Source organism: Rhinatrema bivittatum, chromosome 8, assembly GCF_901001135.1.
Source record: "Rhinatrema bivittatum chromosome 8, aRhiBiv1.1, whole genome shotgun sequence".
Taxonomy (NCBI): domain Eukaryota; kingdom Metazoa; phylum Chordata; class Amphibia; order Gymnophiona; family Rhinatrematidae; genus Rhinatrema; species Rhinatrema bivittatum.
The window spans coordinates 110,702,699-110,722,194 of NC_042622.1; the positions used below are offsets into that span (position 1 = coordinate 110,702,699).

General features: G+C 45.0%; 1 protein-coding gene across 2 annotated transcripts in view; it reads left to right on the forward strand.

Moving 5' to 3' along the window:
* Window positions 1-19,496, forward strand: part of PPP6C (protein phosphatase 6 catalytic subunit) — a 73,468-nt gene that overhangs the window by 6,038 nt on the left and 47,934 nt on the right. For both annotated transcript variants that reach the window (XM_029614486.1, XM_029614485.1), the window contains exon 2: window positions 5,088-5,183. Coding sequence is in view for 1 of the 2 variants with exons in the window: in XM_029614485.1 (XP_029470345.1) it covers window positions 5,088-5,183 (96 nt within the window). In the remaining variant the exon portion in view is untranslated. The remainder of the gene's footprint in view (window positions 1-5,087; window positions 5,184-19,496) is intronic.

Below are 19,496 nucleotides of genomic sequence, written 5' to 3' on the forward strand. Positions count from 1 at the left end.
CCAACATCAGGAAATATTTCTTTACGGAGTGGGTGGTGGATGCTTGGAATGCCCTTGTGGAGGATGTGGTGAAGACAAAAACAGTGAAAGAATTCAAAAGGGCATGGGATAAATACTGTGGATCCCTAAAGGCTAGAGGACAGAAATTAAGAAAAGAATGCATGGGGGTAACTTGATTACTACCCCAAACCAAATATCCAGCATAACTTCAACGGCAGGGGAGAAGAAAAAAGGATTCACACTCACAAAGCGGGGAGTAGCTGGCTTGTTACGGCGGTTACTACCCCAAACCAAATGTGCCTGATACTTCACTTTCGATGCATATCCAGCATAGCTCTCTGCTTCAACGGCAGGGGAGAAGATAAACAACCAATAAGGGCTGTATAACATAATCTGGGTAAAAACAAATAAGCATGGGTGTAGCTTGCTTATTGCGGCGGTTACTACCCCTACTACCTCTAACTAATCAAGCTAGATATTTCACTTGGATGCAGCTCCATCACCGCTCTCTACATTAATGGCGGGGGTGGAAGGGAATTAGAACCAAGAGCTAAGAGAAACAGATAAGTATGAGAGAAAAAATGAGGGAAGCTTGCTGGGCAGACTGGATGGGCCATTTGGTCTTCTTCTGCCGTCATTTCTATGTTTCTATATGTTTCTATGATGTGGCGGCGGTTACTACCCTTAACCAGTAAACCTACATACTCTTAGTGCAACTCCATCATTGCTCTCTGCTTCAGTGGCAGGGGAGAAGGGGAAGGGGATTCAAACAGTAATCGAGGCCCTGACTTTTACGGTTTGGGAAACTGATAAGCATGGTGGTGACCTTCTTGATGCGGTGGATGCTTTGAGCTTGCTGGGCAGATGGTGTGGTCCATTTGGTCCTTTTTCTGCTGTCCTTTTTATGTTTGGTTTTTTTTTTTTATATTTTTTGCAAGCACATACAGACAAGGAACAATTATACAAGTAAAAATTCCTTTCAAGACCAAATGGCTGGTAGAATAGATTGAGCTAGCTAGCGCAGAAAATAAAATGTTATCTTGTTCACAAAATATACATGAAACCATATCAAGATGTATCAGTAGGTTTCAAGGTGCTTGCCCCAAAGAGTCTTCATAGGGAGGTATTGGGAGCTAAAAGACATTGCAAAATAAAATGTGAGTGCTGCTGTTTAAATTGAAGTACACACAGCTGCAAGTGACCTTTGTTCATGTGCTGCTGTTCTAATGTGTTGTGAATTGTGTATTCAAAAAAGCAGGTAACGTATTCAAATAACATAAATGCAATGAGTGATAAAGGTAGATTGAACCCCCAAGTCTCCATCTTCCACAATGCTGTTCCCTTTTAACTATTCTTCAAGTGTGTTTCAGTAAGAATATAATGTTTTTTATGCACAAAACATGTTTTCTGTGTATAAAATACTGATAAGTACTCAAAATAGAAAAAGCAAAAACCCCTCTCTAATCAATATCACACACCAGAAAGAGAGGAAAAAAGGATCAAATATCCAATTCTATAATTCTGCCCCACCGCCTAAATTATGTAAAAATCATTTTTTGTATATGGAAGCAAATGACAATATCATAAATGATCGCTTTATAATTTCAGTCTGCAGCCTCTCGCCGCACAGTGGGCCACAAGCCGTGATCAGCCTCTAAAGCAATGAGTCATATTTAATCATTTGTCATATTGCTATGTTTTTCTTATATTCTCAAACCCACTTTTTATATCCAATTTTTAACCAATCATTTGAACCACCCAAAAAGAGTTTTTTCAAAATTGAACTCTTGAAAAAGTGCTATACTTCCCACCATTAAACTACCTCAACCCCGTTAAAATTCCCACATTTAAACATGTTGGAAAAACGAATACTTAGCCGCTTAGTAAGATGTGGCCGAAAAGGCTCCTGAAATATAGTTCAAAATTTGTCTTTCAAAATAATCCTGACATGATTCATGTTTTGATTGATTCACAATCTTCTTCAGGGGATTCACTTAGATATTCTTACAAGGCCAATATTCTCCAAACCCAGACGGCACAACCCGTCTCCTCCAACACCTTCAAAAAATGGCGCCACAGCGTCTTAATGGCGCCATGTTTTGAAGGTGTTGGAGGAGACGGGTTGTGCCGTCTGGGTTTGGAGAATATTGGCCTTGTAAGAATATCTAAGTGAATCCCCTGAAGAAGATTGTGAATCAATCAAAACATGAATCATGTCGGGATTATTTTGAAAGACAAATTTTGAACTATATTTCAGGAGCCTTTTCGGCCACATCTTACTAAGCGGCTAAGTATTTGTTTTTCCAACATGTTTAAATGTGGGAATTTTAACGGGGTTGAGGTAGTTTAATGGTGGGAAGTATAGCACTTTTTCAAGAGTTCAATTTTGAAAAAACTCTTTTTGGGTGGTTCAAATGATTGGTTAAAAATTGGATATAAAAAGTGGGTTTGAGAATATAAGAAAAACATAGCAATATGACAAATGATTAAATATGACTCATTGCTTTAGAGGCTGATCACGGCTTGTGGCCCATTGTGCGGCGAGAGGCTGCAGACTGAAATTATAAAGCGATCATTTATGATATTGTCATTTGCTTCCATATACAAAAAATGATTTTTACATAATTTAGGCGGTGGGGCAGAATTATAGAATTGGATATTTGATCCTTTTTTCCTCTTTCTGGTGTGTGATATAAAATACTGATTACAGGTCTTGACACCAGAACGCTAGTTTACACTCATAGACTAACATTAGCCCTGGAAAACTTTATTCTTCCTTGGACTAGGAGTTAAGTTTCTGTGCATAAAATGATTTATGTGCATAAATAGTTTTGCTGTGTGTCTTAAGCCATTTTCTTTGTATACATTTTTTCTGGTTTGTGTGTGTGCATTAACCATACTATTAGCTTTCTGGATTGGGAGTTTGGGGGGGGGAAAAAAAAAAAGCCTGGGCAGTAAGAAGCCATGAGCTGAAGTACATCAGCTCTTATTTTGTACCTGTGGCAATGAAAGATGACATGACTTTGCCCATGATTTGAGCCCCAGCTTCTCTGGTTCTCAACCCACTGCTCTAACCACAAGGTTTATTCCTCCATGCATTTTTGCTTGTATATGTTTAAATGCTTCTGTTGAACTTAGCTCCCTGAATCATTAAAAAAAAAAAAAAAAAAAAGTGGGCTCCTATAACATATATGGTACTTTGGATCACTATTGGTGTTTTGTTTTTGACCTAGCAGGTCCTTCCTCCTTTGGGTTTTCAGCTGTCGGAACCAGGGCTGAGATCTGGCACCATGAGCCTTTGCAAGCAAGGGGATTTTTTTTTCTCCTATTTTATATTCCTTCCCAACTTAATTTATTCCAGTCATTGCTGGGGCTATGCTCTGAGGCTCCTTCTGGATCCCTGCAATCATGCACCCTAAACTTAGACTATCTTCCCTGTTCTTTTTGTGCTTAATTGCTTCATTGGCAATTGTCAGCATATCTAAGAAGCTATTCAGAAACTGGTTTACTTTGTCATTATAGATCTATTTTTTTTTAACTGGAAAATTGCTGACCTCTGTTATAAAAACCCAAGTCAAAGCCAGATGCCACTCACATGAAACAAGTCAGATTCTTTTTAGAGGCACACAATAGGAGCAAACGCTTGAAATGTCACACTCAGCTTTAAAAATGTCCAGTATGCTTGCATGAAGTTGGAGTAAAATTGCTCAAATTGATTTTCAAACTTTGAAAAAGCAGCTGTCCAAAACACTAACACGTGTTGTGGCTAGAAGGCATCGACCACCCAGATGAAACACCAACTTTGCTTCTATGACAGCCAGAGAGAAAATTATTGCTTTATAGCTCTTGACTGTACACACCTTTTGCTGAGACTGCTGTTTTTCTGTATACTTTTTCATGGTTTCTTGAGTAGTTCATTTCATGGTCAAGAGGATACTATTGTATGTTTTTGTTTGATGAAACCAATCTGGTAAATTAACCTTTTAGATGCATATGAATTTCTACTGGATGTTGACTTAAGATGCATTTTTAAAGATCTGAGAGCTTGCATACTTCTTTAAGTAGTAGTAATTACTTGAATATTGGGTGGCTTTCCTCCAAACAGAATCCCAGTACGATGTAAACAAAAAGTACAACTTTCAATTTTATATTAGGACAGTTTTCTTCTTTGGTTTCCTCCCTCCTGCTTTTTCCCCCCTAACTCCTGCACAATTTTTGCAAGACTGATAGGCGCGGGAGTTTGGGCACCACGCAGAACAGCTGTTACTGTGGCGATGTCACCTTTTCCAGAGGTTTGCTTAGGGGGGGGGCGCGGCGACTAACACACTGGGAAATCAACTTGGACGGGATGGAGCTGGGGACAAGATGATGGAGGCTGACTGTTGGGAGAGATGAGGAAGAAAGAGGGTGTATTGGGGGAGACAGGGAGGAGGAGAAAAGAGACTTGCATGAGTCGCTCTACTATGCCTGAGCAGCTGGGCTGGCCAGATCATTGAAAAGGGACTTCCTTCGCGCCCCTCCCAGGGCACATGTCGCTTGTCCAGTGACAATCCTAACTCTCCCATTAAAGTTCTTTTGCCACTGTGGCCCCTACTTGAAAAATCGTGAAGATAACTATATTAGGGCAAGTTTGTTTTTCCACAAACTTTGGTGCAGCACTTGACAGTTGTTCAATCAAAGTGTTTGCATCATTTATGCTATTTTTAAAGAGGTTTTCTTGGTGACTGTTTGGACCTGAGGAAGGGAGTGTTAACTCAGTTAGTCATGAAATATATTGTTAGACCAGTAAAAAGGTATTGCCTTTTTTTGATGGTTTCACCTTTTTGTTTCCATGCATTTGAGTGAACTGACACAATTACCACACCACTTTTATGTTGAGATTCTTGTTTCTTCATACAACTCATAACTTTGAATAAATACTTGGACAGGTTTTCTTCTAATGTTTGCTCTCGTTTGTAGAAGCTACTTGAGTACTGTTTCACTTTCAAGGAAGTATCTTATCTGTGATAAGTTTTTCTTGTCTAGCGTTTTCGTCACATTAAGTTTTTAACGCCATTAAATTGTATTCCTTTCTGTTCTCTTTTTAGCGTTTATGTGACTATGTATGCGACCTGTTGTTGGAGGAGTCTAATGTTCAACCAGTGTCTACGCCAGTTACTGTGTGTGGGGACATACATGGGCAGGTAATGTGTAGTACAATCTTGGAAAAGAAACCAGTTGAGTTTAAAAAAAAAAAGTACAAATAGTGAGTTACTGAATCTGAGAAAAAGCTAGATATACAACTGTTCTTTGAAGTCTATTCACTTGGGCCTCAATTCTCCCAAATTTCTGAGCTGTGTAAATGGTTGAATATGTAGAGTCAATCTGCCTACAGCATTATTTTCGCCTGCTGCTATAAAGATTTGGCCCTGTCCAATGTTTTTATACGTAAGAATATTTCCAAATGTCCCAAAAGAACAACTTTTTAACAGAAAAACTTGAATTTTCTTGCAGAAAAACAAAGGGAAACAAGAAAAAATCTCATTACTAAATCATAATCAGGAGCTCAGTTAGCCCACAATATAAAGATTATGGGGGAGGAGGGGAGAAAAGGAAAGAACAAATAGGTAACACGTCAGGAAAATAAAAATATTGAAAGGCTATAGCGGAGACCTAAGCTATGATAAAATATTGCTTAAGAGCTAGTGTCACCCCCCCCCCCCCCCCCCCCCCCCCCCCCGGCTCTTTTATGGACTCATTTAATTTTCTTACTTCCAAAAAAGACCTTAACTATTCTGGGACATAAACATAATTTACTTGGAAATAAGTTACTAAATAGTTACAAGGATATTGAAGGAAAAAAGTGTCTAGATAATGTCTCCTAACCCATAAGATAAAAATAATTTTTCTTTTATCTTGTCACTTTCATTAAATCTGGAAAAATCCAGATACATAGTACAATAAACTTTTCATCAGCTTTCCTAAAATGTAAACGCATAGCCATGTCCAAATTTTCTCTGAACACAAAAGAAGCTAACGAGGTAGCTCGTGTGTGTTTTTTCATAATTTGACCCTTCCAGCATAAGTTACATTGAGGCAATCTTGTGATGATGGAAGGTGGCCAATGTAACCCCAATATTTAAAAAGGGCTTAAAGGGTGATCCGGGAAACTATAGACTGGTGAACTTGACTTCAGTACTGGAAAAAATTGTTGAAATAAAGAATAAAATCGTAGAGCATTTAGATAAGACATGGTTTAATGGGACACAGCCACCATGGATTTACCCAAGGGAAGTCTTGCCTCACAAATCTCCTACATTTTTTTTTTGAAGAGGTGAATAAGCATTGACAAAGGTGAACCAGTAGATGGTGGTGTATTTGGATTTTCAGAAGGCATTTGACAAAGTCCCTCATGAGAGGCTTCTAAGAGAACAAAAATGTCATGGGATAGGCGATGTCCTTTTGTGGATTGCAAACTGGTTACAAGACAGAAAACAGGATTAAATGGTCTGTTTTCACAGTGGAAAAAGGTAAACAGTGGAGAGCCTCAGGGATCTGTCATTTTGGACTGGTGCTTTTTAATAATATAAATGATCTGGAAAAGAGTATGATGAGTGATGTGATCGGATTTGCAGATGACACAAAATTAAGCAAAGTAGTTAAATCTCAAGCGGGTTGTGATAAATTACAGAAGGACCTTGTGATGCTGGAAGATTGGGCGTCCAAATGGCAGATTAAATTTAATGTGGACAAGTGCAAGGTGATGCATATAAGGAAAAACAACCCTTGCCATAATTACTTGATGTTCCTATTCGTACCCCAGATCAGTCCAGACAATTGAGTTTTGCATCCCTAGCAGCAGATGGAGGCAGAGAACTAAAACCTTTGAGGCACTGCTATATAACAGAGTGCCAATGAAGTGTCTCAGTATTTCTGTCTCCAGCAGATAGAGGTGCAAACCTGCAGTTAAGAAAGAAGGGACAGAAGAAAAGAAGTTACTCTCCATGAGGTGTTAGGTTCCTTCGTGGATCATCTCTCAGGTTGAGCTGAAAAAAAAAGTGTTAGGTTTTTCTTTCAGCATCAATCACTCAGGCTGTTTCTAGTTTGATCATCAGGGCAGGCCTGGGCTGGGGAAGGGAGCAATATAGCTCCTCTGCTCGGGTACCAGAGGCTGCGTTTGGGCCATGTTCCCCTCCTCTCCTGTGCGCCGTGATCATGCAGTTTATATTCCTCTGCAGCAGGCCCAGCTGTGTGGAGACAAGATGGTGCCAACAGTGCTTTCTCAGCGTGGGAAAGCTTGTTGGGCCAGCAGCTTGCTTCAGGGACAGTTGAATGCAGGGTGCTATGCTGTGATCTGTTTCTGGAGAGGAGGGGCCCTCTGGGGGGAACGAGACTACTAGGAGAACCACAGGTTCCCAAGGTCCTTTCAGGATCAATACTGGGAGCCTAAACAGCCTGTCAGGCAGAAGGGCTACAGCTTGGAAGGTGACGGACGCCCAGGGGCTCTCCTCCCCTGTTGTCTCCGGTGAACCCGTTTTGGGGGGGGGGGGGGGGGGAGATGATGACGTAGAGTTTTCCTCAGAATTTGTCTTGCTTATGCATAAGACCTTTTAAACCAGGAAAAACATTTTGCTATAAAAGGGAATTTGTCAGCTGTCTTGTCTTGCTGCAAAGAGTCCGAGGGGCTCCTTGGTCAGGGGACCTCCTTCACTGGCAGGGCCTGGTGGCTCAGGTGATTAGGACCTGGATGACTTGGAAGATGGTCTTGGGGTTGGTCCAGGGGTGGATCAGGATGACTCAGCAGATCTCATGGTGGATGTCGATCAGGGCAGAGAGGAGGACATGGCTGATCTGGAAGAGGTCCCAATAATGAAACGTCCGTTTCATAAGGAGGAGTTGAGGCCCCTTATTTCCCATGTTCGGAAGGAACTGGGTAGTAAGATTGTCCAGGAGGAATCTGATAATGAAGGTGTGGATCCAGTGTTGGTTGGACTCTGGGGCCCACAGAAAGCCTTTTCTCTCCCTAAAAGGATCAAGAAACTGGCAAACCAGGCACTTCCCAGAGGTGATACCCAAGGTGGCTAGAGCTGTAGCAAAGTTGTGTTCCCTCCATGGAGAATATCCTGCAGCTGCTGGTATTGCTGAAGATGCATGCTTTGGTCTCTGCGGTTATTAACAAGATGACCATTCTGGTTGTGGGTTTGGCGGCATTAAAGGACTCACAGGACCGTGAGCTAGAGATTCATCAGGAAAGGATGTTTGAAGTCTGTGCTGAGCCTGCAAGTGGCGATCTGTGGAGGTCTGATGTAGAGGGCCTGTTTACGCTGGATCCAGAAGTCTCAGGAAAAGTTTTAGGAGACGCTGGTGTTAAAATCCAGGCAACTCTGTTGGAGGCTGGGACTGCATATAAGGCTGACATGCTTTATGACTTGAGCTGAACTTTGGCCAGGAATTATGTTTCTATGAATATGGTCGTGGCGCCCTCTGCAACATCTGCTGTGGTTGCAGAATTGTTCAGCTGATATGTGGTCCATGTAATCTTCCCTTTAAAGGAAGGAAAATTGTTGTTTTGGCAGGACCTGAAACGATTGAAGGTTTTTGTTTTTTGTTTTGGGGGGGGGGTGGGGGGTAAAGAATAAGCTGCCGGAGGATAAGATGACAGTCAGGAAGTCTTTCCTACCTCGCTCTAGGTTTCAGGAGGTTTAGCAGTTTTGTCCCAATAAGGGTTCTGCACGGTCTTTGGAGCAGAACCAGGGGTCCAGTAGGCAGCAGTCCTTCCGAGACACCCATAGACTTCCCTGAAAGGGCTCTGACCAGGGGGCCAGCAACAGTAAGGCTTCACAATGAAGCCAGGCCGGGCCATGTTCTTGAGACTTCAGTGGAAGGCTATCTATCACAGTTTTACGAAGAGTGGACCAGGATTACCTTGGACCAATGGCTCCTAGGGGTAATAAGGGACCGCTATGCTTTAGAATTTTTTTGCCCCATCATGGAAGCTTTCATGATGTCCTGTTGCAGTGTCTGAGGCAAGAAAGCAGCAATTTGGGACATGTCACCTTCAGTTGCTGGCATCATAGTACCGGTGGTGGCCAGGAAGCACGGTTGCAGGAGGTACTCTATTTACTGTTTCGTGCAAAAAAAAAAAAAAGGAAGGAGCTGTCCTCTGTCTGCAAAAGGTGAAATGTGATACTGCAAGTTCCCATTTTTTCCATATATAGAAACATTGTGGATGGTGATAACAGCAATTGTCATGTGGAGTTTTTTGGGCCTCGCTGAACTTGACAGAAGCCTATCTGCACACTTCCATTCAGGAAGAACATCAAAGTTTCTTCATTATGGTTCTGGGGTAACTTTTCCAGTTTCGGGCCCTCTTGTTTGGTCTGGCGACTGCACCTCGCATGTTCACAGAGGTGGTGGTGGCAGCAGCTCTCCTTAGGGAGGGAAATCCTAGTTCATACTTATCTGGACAACTGGCTTATCCGAGGGAAATTGGAGGAGGTATGCCGGCAATCTGTGCACACGGTGTTTGATATGTTTCAGTTTTTGAGCTGGGTGGTGAATTTTGCGAAGTCAGCTGAGCCCTACTGAGATGCTGGAATAACTGGGGGCAAAGTATGATACTCAGCTCGGCAGAGTGTTTCTCACCTCAGAGAGGTGTTCACCTCAGAGTCTTGGGTTCACTGAATTTGAATTTGGTGCCATGGGCTTTTATCCACATGTGTCCTCTACAGGGGATGTTGCTGTCACACTGGAATCCTTTCTTGGAGTTTCATCAACCTTTACTGCTGCAGGGTAATTCCAGGTCCAGTCTCTCGTGGTGACTGCCTCAGCCCAATTTGGAGAAAGGGATAGGCCTGGAGGTTTTGGACTGGGTTATATGGATTATGGATGCCACCTTCAAGGGCTGGGGGCGATCTGTTAAGAACAGATGGTACAAGGACTGAGGTCACCAGTGGAAGCATCCTTTCTATCAGTCAATTGGAAACGAGAGTAGTGTGAAAAGGTATTGGTGGAATTCCTTCCACAAGTCTGAGGTCAAATGGTCAGTTTTTGGACAATGTGACAACAGTGGCTTATATCAATCAGCAAGAGGGAATGAAGAGTCACGTGGTTGCCCAAGGAGCCCAAGACCTTTTTGTCTGGGCAGAGCGACATTTGCAGGGGATAGCCACTTCACATGTTGCAGGAGTAGACAATGTGCAAGTGGGTTTTCTCAGCAGGCAACAGTTGGACATGGAAGCTGTTGAAGGAGGCCTTCAGCTTTATCCAGTCTCATGGGGCAGTCCCTGTCTGGATCTGATGGCGTAAAGGAGCAATGCCAAGGCAGCAAGTTTCTTCAGCTGATGGCATAGACACTCGGGTTCTTCCATGGTAGACAAGGATCCTGCTGTTCATGTTCCCTCCATGACTGTTAATAGGTCAAGTGTTTAGGCGCATTGAGAGGCATCCAGGCCAGGTGATTCTGGTGGTGCCAGAGAGGCTGTGTCGTCTGTGGTTTGCGGATCTGGTTTAGCGCACAATTGACAGATCCCTGAGATTGGCTCATTTGCAGGGGCTGTTAAAGCAAGGTCCTATTTTCTCAGATCTGCAGATCACTTTTGTCTTCCGACTTAACTTTTGAGAGCAGGCACTTTTTTGCAAAAAAGATATTCTGAGCCCGTGATTTTCAAAGTCTTAATTTTACAATTCCTTGCAGGTTCAGGTAGTAGCCTTAGGGTGTCTTAGAATTATACTCCAGGGAAAAGGTAGTTGGTCTCACAATCCCAAATTTTGTGAGGTTTTTGAAGGGAGTTGAGCATCTGCAGCCACCAGTGCATAGATTGGGTCCGGTATGGAGTTTAAACTTGGTCTTGTGGATGCTTTGTGGGCCTCCATTTTGAGCAGTTGAGGAAGGTGTCATTAAAGGACCTCACATGGAAAGTGGTATTTTTGGTGATTTGTTTGTTCGGAAGAATCTTGAAGCTGCAGGCTTTGTCCTGTAGGGAACATTTCTGAATATTTCAGATGAGGGGGTGTCTCTGCACACAGTACCCTAGTTCTTATCTAAGGTGGCAAGTTTGTTGCATCTGAATCAGACTGTGTAGCTTCTGCCTTCCCAACTTGGTCTGCTGAGTTGTCGGAGGCAAAGATCACAAACAGTTTTTGGCGGTCGGATCATTTGTTTGGCGGTGCCAGAAATGGATGAAAGGCCTCTAAGGGCACATTAGTGTGTTGGCTGAAGGAAACTTATTGTTTCGACCTACCTTTGTAAGGGGAGAAGAATTCCAGAGGGGTTGAGTCATGGCCCAAGTTTCACTGTCACTGCAAGAGATTTTTAGAGCAGTGATGTGGTCTTCTCTTCACACTCTATCTTGCCATTACTGTTTAGATGTTCAGGCTCCAGCAGAGCCAACCTTTGGCGAAAGTGTGTCGAGAGGGGGGTCTTTCGCGGGCCTGCCCAATGTAGGGGTGCTTTGGTAATCCCACTTGTCTAGACTGATCTGGGGTACGAACATGAAAGGAAAATTGGTTCTTACCTGCTAATTTTCATTCCTTAAATACCTCAGATCAGTCCAGAGACCCAGCCCCTTAATGTTCTCAAGAGCATTACGGCAAATCCATGTTCTGACATGTTTACTGGGGAGAACTGTCAAAATGTGTATATATACAGAACTTAAAGACGTTTGACAGGTTGTGGGTAGCCCTTTGAGTTGATTTGTGGTTTTTCTGTTTTGGGGGGAGGGGTTCCAACATTTGGGTTTGGCGTTCACCCTCATTTAGGGGGTGGTTCAGTTGTTGAGTTGTTACTCTATAGTTGGCTTGGGTACAGGTCAATACTGAGGGACTGCAGGTGGTGCTCTCAGTTATGTAGCAGTGCCTCAAAGTTTTTAGTTTTCTGCCTCCATCTGCTGGTAGGGATGCAAAACCCACTTGTATGGACTGATGTGTAGTACTTCAGGAATGAAGTACCACACATCAGGTTCCATATTAGGAGTTGCCACTCAGGAAAGAGATCTAGGCAATTTAGCGAATAATACATTGAAATCATTGGCTTAGTGTGCTGTGGTGGTCAAAAAAAGCAAATAGAATGTTAGAAATTATTAGGAAGGCAATGGCAAATAAAATGGAAGATGTCATAATGCATATGTATCGCTCCATGGTGAGACTGTACCTTGAATACTGTGTGCAATTCTGGTTGCCGCATCTCAAAAGATATAGTTGCACTGGAGAAAGTACAGAGAAGGGTGACCAAAATGATAAAGGGCATGGAACGGCTTTAAGAGGAAAGGCTAAAGAGGTTAGGGCTGTTCAGCTTGGAGAAGAGAGATGGTTGGGATATGATAGAGGTCTACAAAATCATGAAAGGACTTGAACAGGTAAATGTAAATCAGTTATTTACTCAGACAATAGGACTAGGGGGCACTGCATGAAGTTAGCAATTAGCTCATTTAAAACAAATCAGAATTCTTTTTCACTCAATGCATAAATAAGCTTTGAAATTCATTGCCAGGGGATTATGGTTATGGCTGTTAGTGTAACCGGGTTTAAAAATGTTTTGGATAAGTTCCTAGAGGAGAAGTCCATAACCTGCTAATAATTAATAAGGAATAGTAGCTTGGGATCTATTTAGTGTTTGGGTACTTGCCGAGATGTTCTGACTTGGATTGGCTACTGTTGGACACAGCATGCTGGGCTTGATGGACCCTTGGACTGACCCAGCAAGGCATGTCGTATGTTCTTATCCTCCAAATGATTCCCATTCGGTTTAGCCCTTCTTTTCATAGGAAGATAATAAACCTTATTCATAGGAGGGGGAGAGCATCTGCCCCAAATGCAAAATGTCATATCTATTAAGAGCCTCTGCAGGAGACAGAGCCCCAGGTTTTGGGGAAGTTCAGAAAGTGAAGATTTAACTTCAATTGATTTTCCAATTACTCCAACTTTTTGTGCACATGCAGTTCATCTTAGACAAATAAGACACAGCCTTAATTTCACACACATCTATCCACTATTATGTTCTCCCTGAATTCCTTGATAGCATGTTAACATTTTTAATCAGTGAGGAAATGTAATTTGAAGGAACATTAAGGGAAGAGTGCAGTCTTACGAGGACTGCCCAAATTGTCTTAAGATTTTCCACCAGTGTTTGTTTAAAGGAGGTAAGAATACATGCTCAAAGGGTAACAAGTCCAAAGTTGGGTCCTGGTATTTTAACCAGCCCAGTCCTACCTTAGTCACTCCCAGTGAGCAAAGATGTTGAACCAGAAAGTATCTCCTCCTTGCTTCAACACTTGATGTGACCCCAGAGCAATCCCCTTTGCTCCCAGTAGATCTCCTGTGACCTCATTGCTAGGCACCTGGCTTGCTTCAGGGCTGAAGTGTGGCTCTCGATGTAGCAGCATAACTGACTCTGAAAGAGAGAGAGAGAGAGAGACCTAGTTTCCTAGTGGGTCCAGTGCTCCTCCACCTGACACCACAACAGGGATCCTCTTCTGAACTCACATTTTCCAGAAATTAGTAAAGCATCTGGATCAAAGGAATCTTTTCAGCTGGGATTATTCACACCCTAGTCTTGCATTTTGGAGGTATAATAATGTAACAATTGTCAGAAGAAAAAGAATGAAAGCTTGATCACTCCTAAATGATGATGCCACCTTGATTCCTCCCCCAGTCATCCATTAACATTTGTTGATCTTGGGATTTTACAGAATAGTGTAAGATATAGCAACATAATGCTGCACTGCTTTTTTTCCTTCTTAATAAAAAAGCAGAGGTTTCCTAACATGTAGCCAGATGGACTCAGGACCAATGGATATTGTGCTCTTCTGCTAGCAGATGGGAGACTAAGTCAGATTTCAAAGCTGATGTCACTCTAGATATACCCCTGCAGTAACCTCAGGGTAACCTCAGCTCTTCAGTATCTGTCTCCTAGCAGATGTGGACACTATCCCACACACTAGAATAGTGTTAAGAATTACAGCAAAGAAGAAACAAATTTACCTTAAGGAAGATAGAGCCCCGTTCTCCTGCGGTGATACCTAAGGGTCCCTCCCCCAGTCGAGAATTCCTGAGGTTGATCTCGGATATCCCTTGGTCCGGTAGCTGGTTCCTGGTGTGGACTTAGCTCCCTAGTGTGGCTGAAAGGCAGCGGGTGCAGAAACAAGCGTGGCAGTGAAGGTAATCCCCCCACCCCCCCCCCTGCTGCTGGAGACCGTCTGGTATTGCTGCTTTGTTAAAGAATGAAGCTCACCTTGAAACTTATTTGCAGGAAGTGGTGTATGAAAGCTGAAGAGCCAGTGAGATGTCCACAATAGGCTATGAGGTGTCTTGTAATTGGTGGGCAAATGCATTAAATTTACATTCCCTGTACATACCAGGATCAGTCCAGACTGTGGGTAAAGCCCCTGTTCTCAATTGAGATATCACACTGGTTTACATTCAGGTACTGTAGGTATCTCTCTATCCCCAGAGGGCTTACAGTCTAAGTTTTTGTACCTGAGGCAATGGAGGGTAAAGTGACTTGCCCAAGGTCACAAGGAGCAACAGCAGGACTCGAACCCTGGTCTCCTGGTTCATAGTCCACTGCTCTAACCACTAGGCTATTCCTCCTCCCTCTATAAGGATGGAACCCACCCAGGAACCCTCAGTATTTGTCTGTCTCCAGCAGGTGGAACAGCTCACCCTTTGGTTCCCTGTTTAGCTTGCCCTCTGTAATCTTTCTTCTTCTTTCTCTGGGGCAAGCTCACGCAAGTACATTTTTAGTTTACGTCTTAATTATAATTTAAAAAAAAAAAATTCTTTTTGTCAGTTTTCTCTGACTAACTGTGTCAGGGCAGACAGTTCTGTCTCCCTCGCTCTTGGGGTTCCTAGGGGGGCTTTGCCCCTTGATTTCTGTCAGCCTAGGTTCCCTTCCCAGTGACCTAGTATGGGTGATACTGGTGGTGCCAGTCCCTCTCCCCACGTTTACTGCTGATGTGCCCAGAGGTGCACATACCTCGATTGAGCCTTCAGGGATGACTTTCATGCTCCTGCTTCTGTGAATTATTTATTTACAAAAAAAACAAAACAAAACTCACTTTCACAGAATATATATTTTATATACTTTATTCAAATAAATAAAAGGCAGCAGTTTATTTTGTGAGGAGGAAGCGGGGTTCAATCTCCCGCCCAGCTCCTCAAGGGCTCCCTGCTTAGCTGTTTTTAATTATCTTAGCGGCTGCTTCCCTGCTCTATGCCGTGGCCGTCTTACTGTTTAGCCTGTGGAGAGTCAGCCTCCCAGCTCTCCCACGAAGGGGTATGTTCAAGGTGCATTTCAGGGGGTGAAGGCTCCTCTATTGAACTGCCACCTTTTAGACCTCGGGGAAGGGCTCCCCGACAAATTTCAAAGCCGTTCCTGTCCCGGGAACGCGCGGCGGCCATTTTGGGGGTTTCAGATGAAAAACTTCCTGCTTCTCCGAGGGCTGGGAATCCGATTTTCCCCCCCCCCGATTTGAGCCCAGTTCGCTCTCGGTGGGGGGGGGGGGGCGTGGCTCGGACCCTCTCCCCCTTCCACATTAGAAAAAAAAATCAGCACAGACCCGTTTTTCATCTGATTTTGTGCTTTTATTACATGAGTCTTATTTAGCAAGTTTGCAAAGGGAGGTAGAAACCCCCCCCGGTGCGGTCTCCTGATATGGTTCCAGACCCGCAGGGTCCGGTTCCGGGTGTGCCCCCCCGCTGGAGGGAGACGACCCTCGTGTCGTGTGCTTATTTCAGCAGGAAGAATTGGAGCCCCTTATTCCTTTCGTTCTCCAAGAGTTTGGGTATTGATGCCCCACCAGATGACTCTGTGGCAGCTGCAATGACACCAAATGCAGACCCGGTCCTGGTGGGACTCAGGGTGTTACCGCGTACTTTCCCGTTTCACCCTATGCACCGCTTGCTTCTCCTCAGGGAATGGGAGTCCCCAGAGGCGGGCCTCCGAGTTGGAAGGGCTCTGGATAAGCTATACCCGCTCCCTGAGAACTGCCTAGACATGTTAAAAATCCCTAAAGTAGATTCTTCTGTCACTGCTGTTAAAAAAAAAACATACTACCATTCCCGTGGTGGGCGCTACTGCATTGCAAGATGTGGAAGACTGTAAGCTTGAATTTTATTTGAAACGCATTTTTGAGGTCTTGGCGCTCGGATTCCGGGCGACTATTTGCAGCAGTCTCATGCAGCAGGCAAGCCTTAAGTGGATGCAACAGTTACTCAGCACCCAGTACCTCCCGTCTACGGAGGCTGAGCAGGCTGAGCGTTTAGAGGGTGCTATTAGGGATGTGAATCGTGTCCTCGATCGTCTTAACGATCGATTTCGGCTGGGAGGGGGAGGGAATCGTATTGTTGCCGTTTGGGGGGGTAAAATATCGTGAAAAATCGTTAAAAATCGTTAAAAATCGAAAAATCGAAAAACCGGCACATTAAAACCCCCTAAAACCCACCCCCGACCCTTTAAATTAAATCCCCCACCCTCCCGAACCCCCCCCAAATAACTTAAATAACCTGCGGGTCGTTAAAAATCGAAAAACCGGCACATTAAAACCCCCTAAAACCCACCCCCGACCCTTTAAATTAAATCCCCCACCCTCCCGAACCCCCCCCAAATAACTTAAATAACCTGCGGGTCCAGCGGCGGTCAGGAACGGCAGCGGTCCGGAACGGGCTCCTGCTCCTGAATCTTGTCGTCTTCAGCCGGCGCCATTTTCCAAAATGGCGGCGGCCATAGACGAAAAAGATTGGACGGCAGGAGGTCCTTCCGGACCCCCGCTGGACTTTTGGCAAGTCTCGTGGGGGTCAGGAGGCCCCCCACAAGCTGGCCAAAAGTTCCTGGAGGTCCAGCGGGGGTCAGGGAGCGATTTCCCGCCGTGAATCGTTTTCGTACGGAAAATGGCGCCGGCAGGAGATCGACTGCAGGAGGTCGTTCAGCGAGGCGCCGGAACCCTCGCTGAACGACCTCCTGCAGTCGATCTCCTGCCGGCGCCATTTTCCGTACGAAAACGATTCGCGGCGGGAAATCGCTCCCTGACCCCCGCTGGACCTCCAGGAACTTTTGGCCAGCTTGTGGGGGGCCTCCTGACCCCCACGAGACTTGCCAAAAGTCCAGCGGGGGTCCGGAAGGACCTCCTGCCGTCCAATCTTTTTCGTCTATGGCCGCCGCCATTTTTCGGCGCCATTTTGGAAAATGGCGCCGGCTGAAGACGACAAGATTCAGGAGCAGGAGCCCGTTCCGGACCGCTGCCGTTGCGGACCGCCGCTGGACCCGCAGGTTATTTAAGTTATTGGGGGGGGGTTCGGGAGGGTGGGGGATTTAATTTAAAGGGTCGGGGGTGGGTTTTAGGGGGTTTTAGTGTGCCGGCTCACGATTCTAACGATTTATAACGATAAATCGTTAGAATCTGTATTGTATTGTGTTCCATAACGGTTTAAGACGATATTAAAATTATCGGACGATAATTTTAATCGTCCTAAAACGATTCACATCCCTAGGTGCTATAGCCTATGGTGTCGATGCCCTTTATGACTTGCTTCGGGTCCAAGCTAAGGCTATGGTTTCTGCGTTTTTGGCCAGGCGTCTTCTCTGGTTATGCAATTGGTCCGCTGATGCTTCTTCCAAGGCTCAGTTGGGCACTCTTCCTTTTAAGGGCAAGTTGCTTTTTGGTGAGGACCTGGAACAGCTTATTAAGTCCTTTGGTGAAAACAGTCCATAAGCTGCCAGAGGACTGTCCCAAACAGTCGAAGTCCTTTTTTTTTTTTTTTTTTCCCGACCCGCTCTCGCTTCAGGGGGAACAGCTGTTATGCTAGCAGAGCCCGCTGCTCCTTTCCCAGGGGAGGCGTGTCTAGGTCCCAGTCTTGGTCTCATTCTTTTCGTGGCCGTCAGGGTTTCCGAGATGGCCATCAGCAACTCTCTACCACTAAATCAGCTCCCCAATGAAATTCAGCCGGTCCATTCCTCCGCACGAAACTTAGGTGGGAGTCTTTCTCTGTTTCTCGAGGAGTGGGCCAAAATCACTTCCGATCTCTGGGTCCTCGATGTGATAGAACACGGCTACACATTGGAGTTTGCCAGGGACCTGCCCTATCTATATATCGTGTCCCCTTGCAGCCTTTCCAAACGGCCTGCGGTCTGTCACACCCTTTTGAGTCTTCAGGATTTGAGAGCGATCCTTCCAGTTCCGGTGCAAGAACAAGGTGCCGGCCAGTATTCTATTTACTTCATTGTTCCCAAAAAGGACGATTCCTTTCACCCCATTCTGGATCTCAAAAGGATCAATCAGGCCCTCGAGGTTCCCCGTTTTCAAGATGGAAACTCTACGGGCAGTAATTGCGGCGGTCCGTCCCGACGAGTTCCTCGCTTCCCTAGATCTCTTGGAGGCTTATTTTCACATTCCCATTCGTCAGGAACATTAAAGATTTCTTTGTTTTCAGATCCTAGGCCAGCACTTTCAGTTTCGGGCTCTCCCATTCAGTCTTGCCACCGCCCCCCACACTTTCACCAAGACCATGGTAGTCGTTGCGGCAGCTCTCCGTCGGGAAGGGATCTTAGTCCATCCTTACCTGGACGATTGGTTGATAAGGGCCAAGTCCGCTGCTCTCTGCACGCTCGTGGTAGACAGAGTTTTAGCCCTTCTCACATCTCTTGGCTGGATAGTCAACTACTCCAAAATCACTCTTCGGCCCTCACAAGAGCTAGAATTTCTGGGCGCTCTTTTCAACACTCGGGTCGGGAAAGTTTTTCTTTCGGACTCGCGAACACTCAACTTGATCGATCAGTTGAACACTTTTGTCACTCTTCCGCTTCCCACTGTGTGGGATTACCTGCAGGTTCTAGGGACCATGGCTTCCACGATCGATTTCCTCCCCTGGGTGTTTGCTCATATGCGTCCCTTACAGAGAACATTGTTGTCCCGTTGGAAGCCGAAGTCAGAACAGTATCAGGAGATTCTCCCTCTCTCTGACTCTACCATCGCCAATATACAATGGTGGTTCGCCCCGGCTCACCTTCTCAAGGGGATGCCTCTCTTGACTCCCTCCTGGGACATAGTAACGACGGATGCCAGCCTCTCCGGATGGGGGGCTGTCTGCCAATCCCGTGTGACTCAAGGTTTCTGGTCCCAGTCTCGGTGGCACATCAATTGTCTAGAAGCCCGAGCAGTTCGCCTGGCCCTCAAGGTTTTTATTCCTTTGATTCGCCACAAAGCAGTCAGAGTGTTATCAGACAATTCCACCACGGTGGCTTACATAAATCAACAAGGGGGGACTCGAAGTCGTCTAATGGTGCTAGAGGCCAGCAAGCTTTTTCTCTGGGCAGAGAGGCACTTGGATCGCCTGGCGGCTTCCCACATAGCAGGCAAGGAGAATGTCCAAGCTGACTTCCTCAGTCGACAACATCTCGATCCCAGCGAGTGGGAGTTGTCAGACGTAGCGATGGATCTAATCGTGCACAGGTGGGGTCCCCCTCACCTAGACCTCATGGTGACACTAGCCAGCGCCAAGGCTCCCCAGTTCTTCAGCCTGTG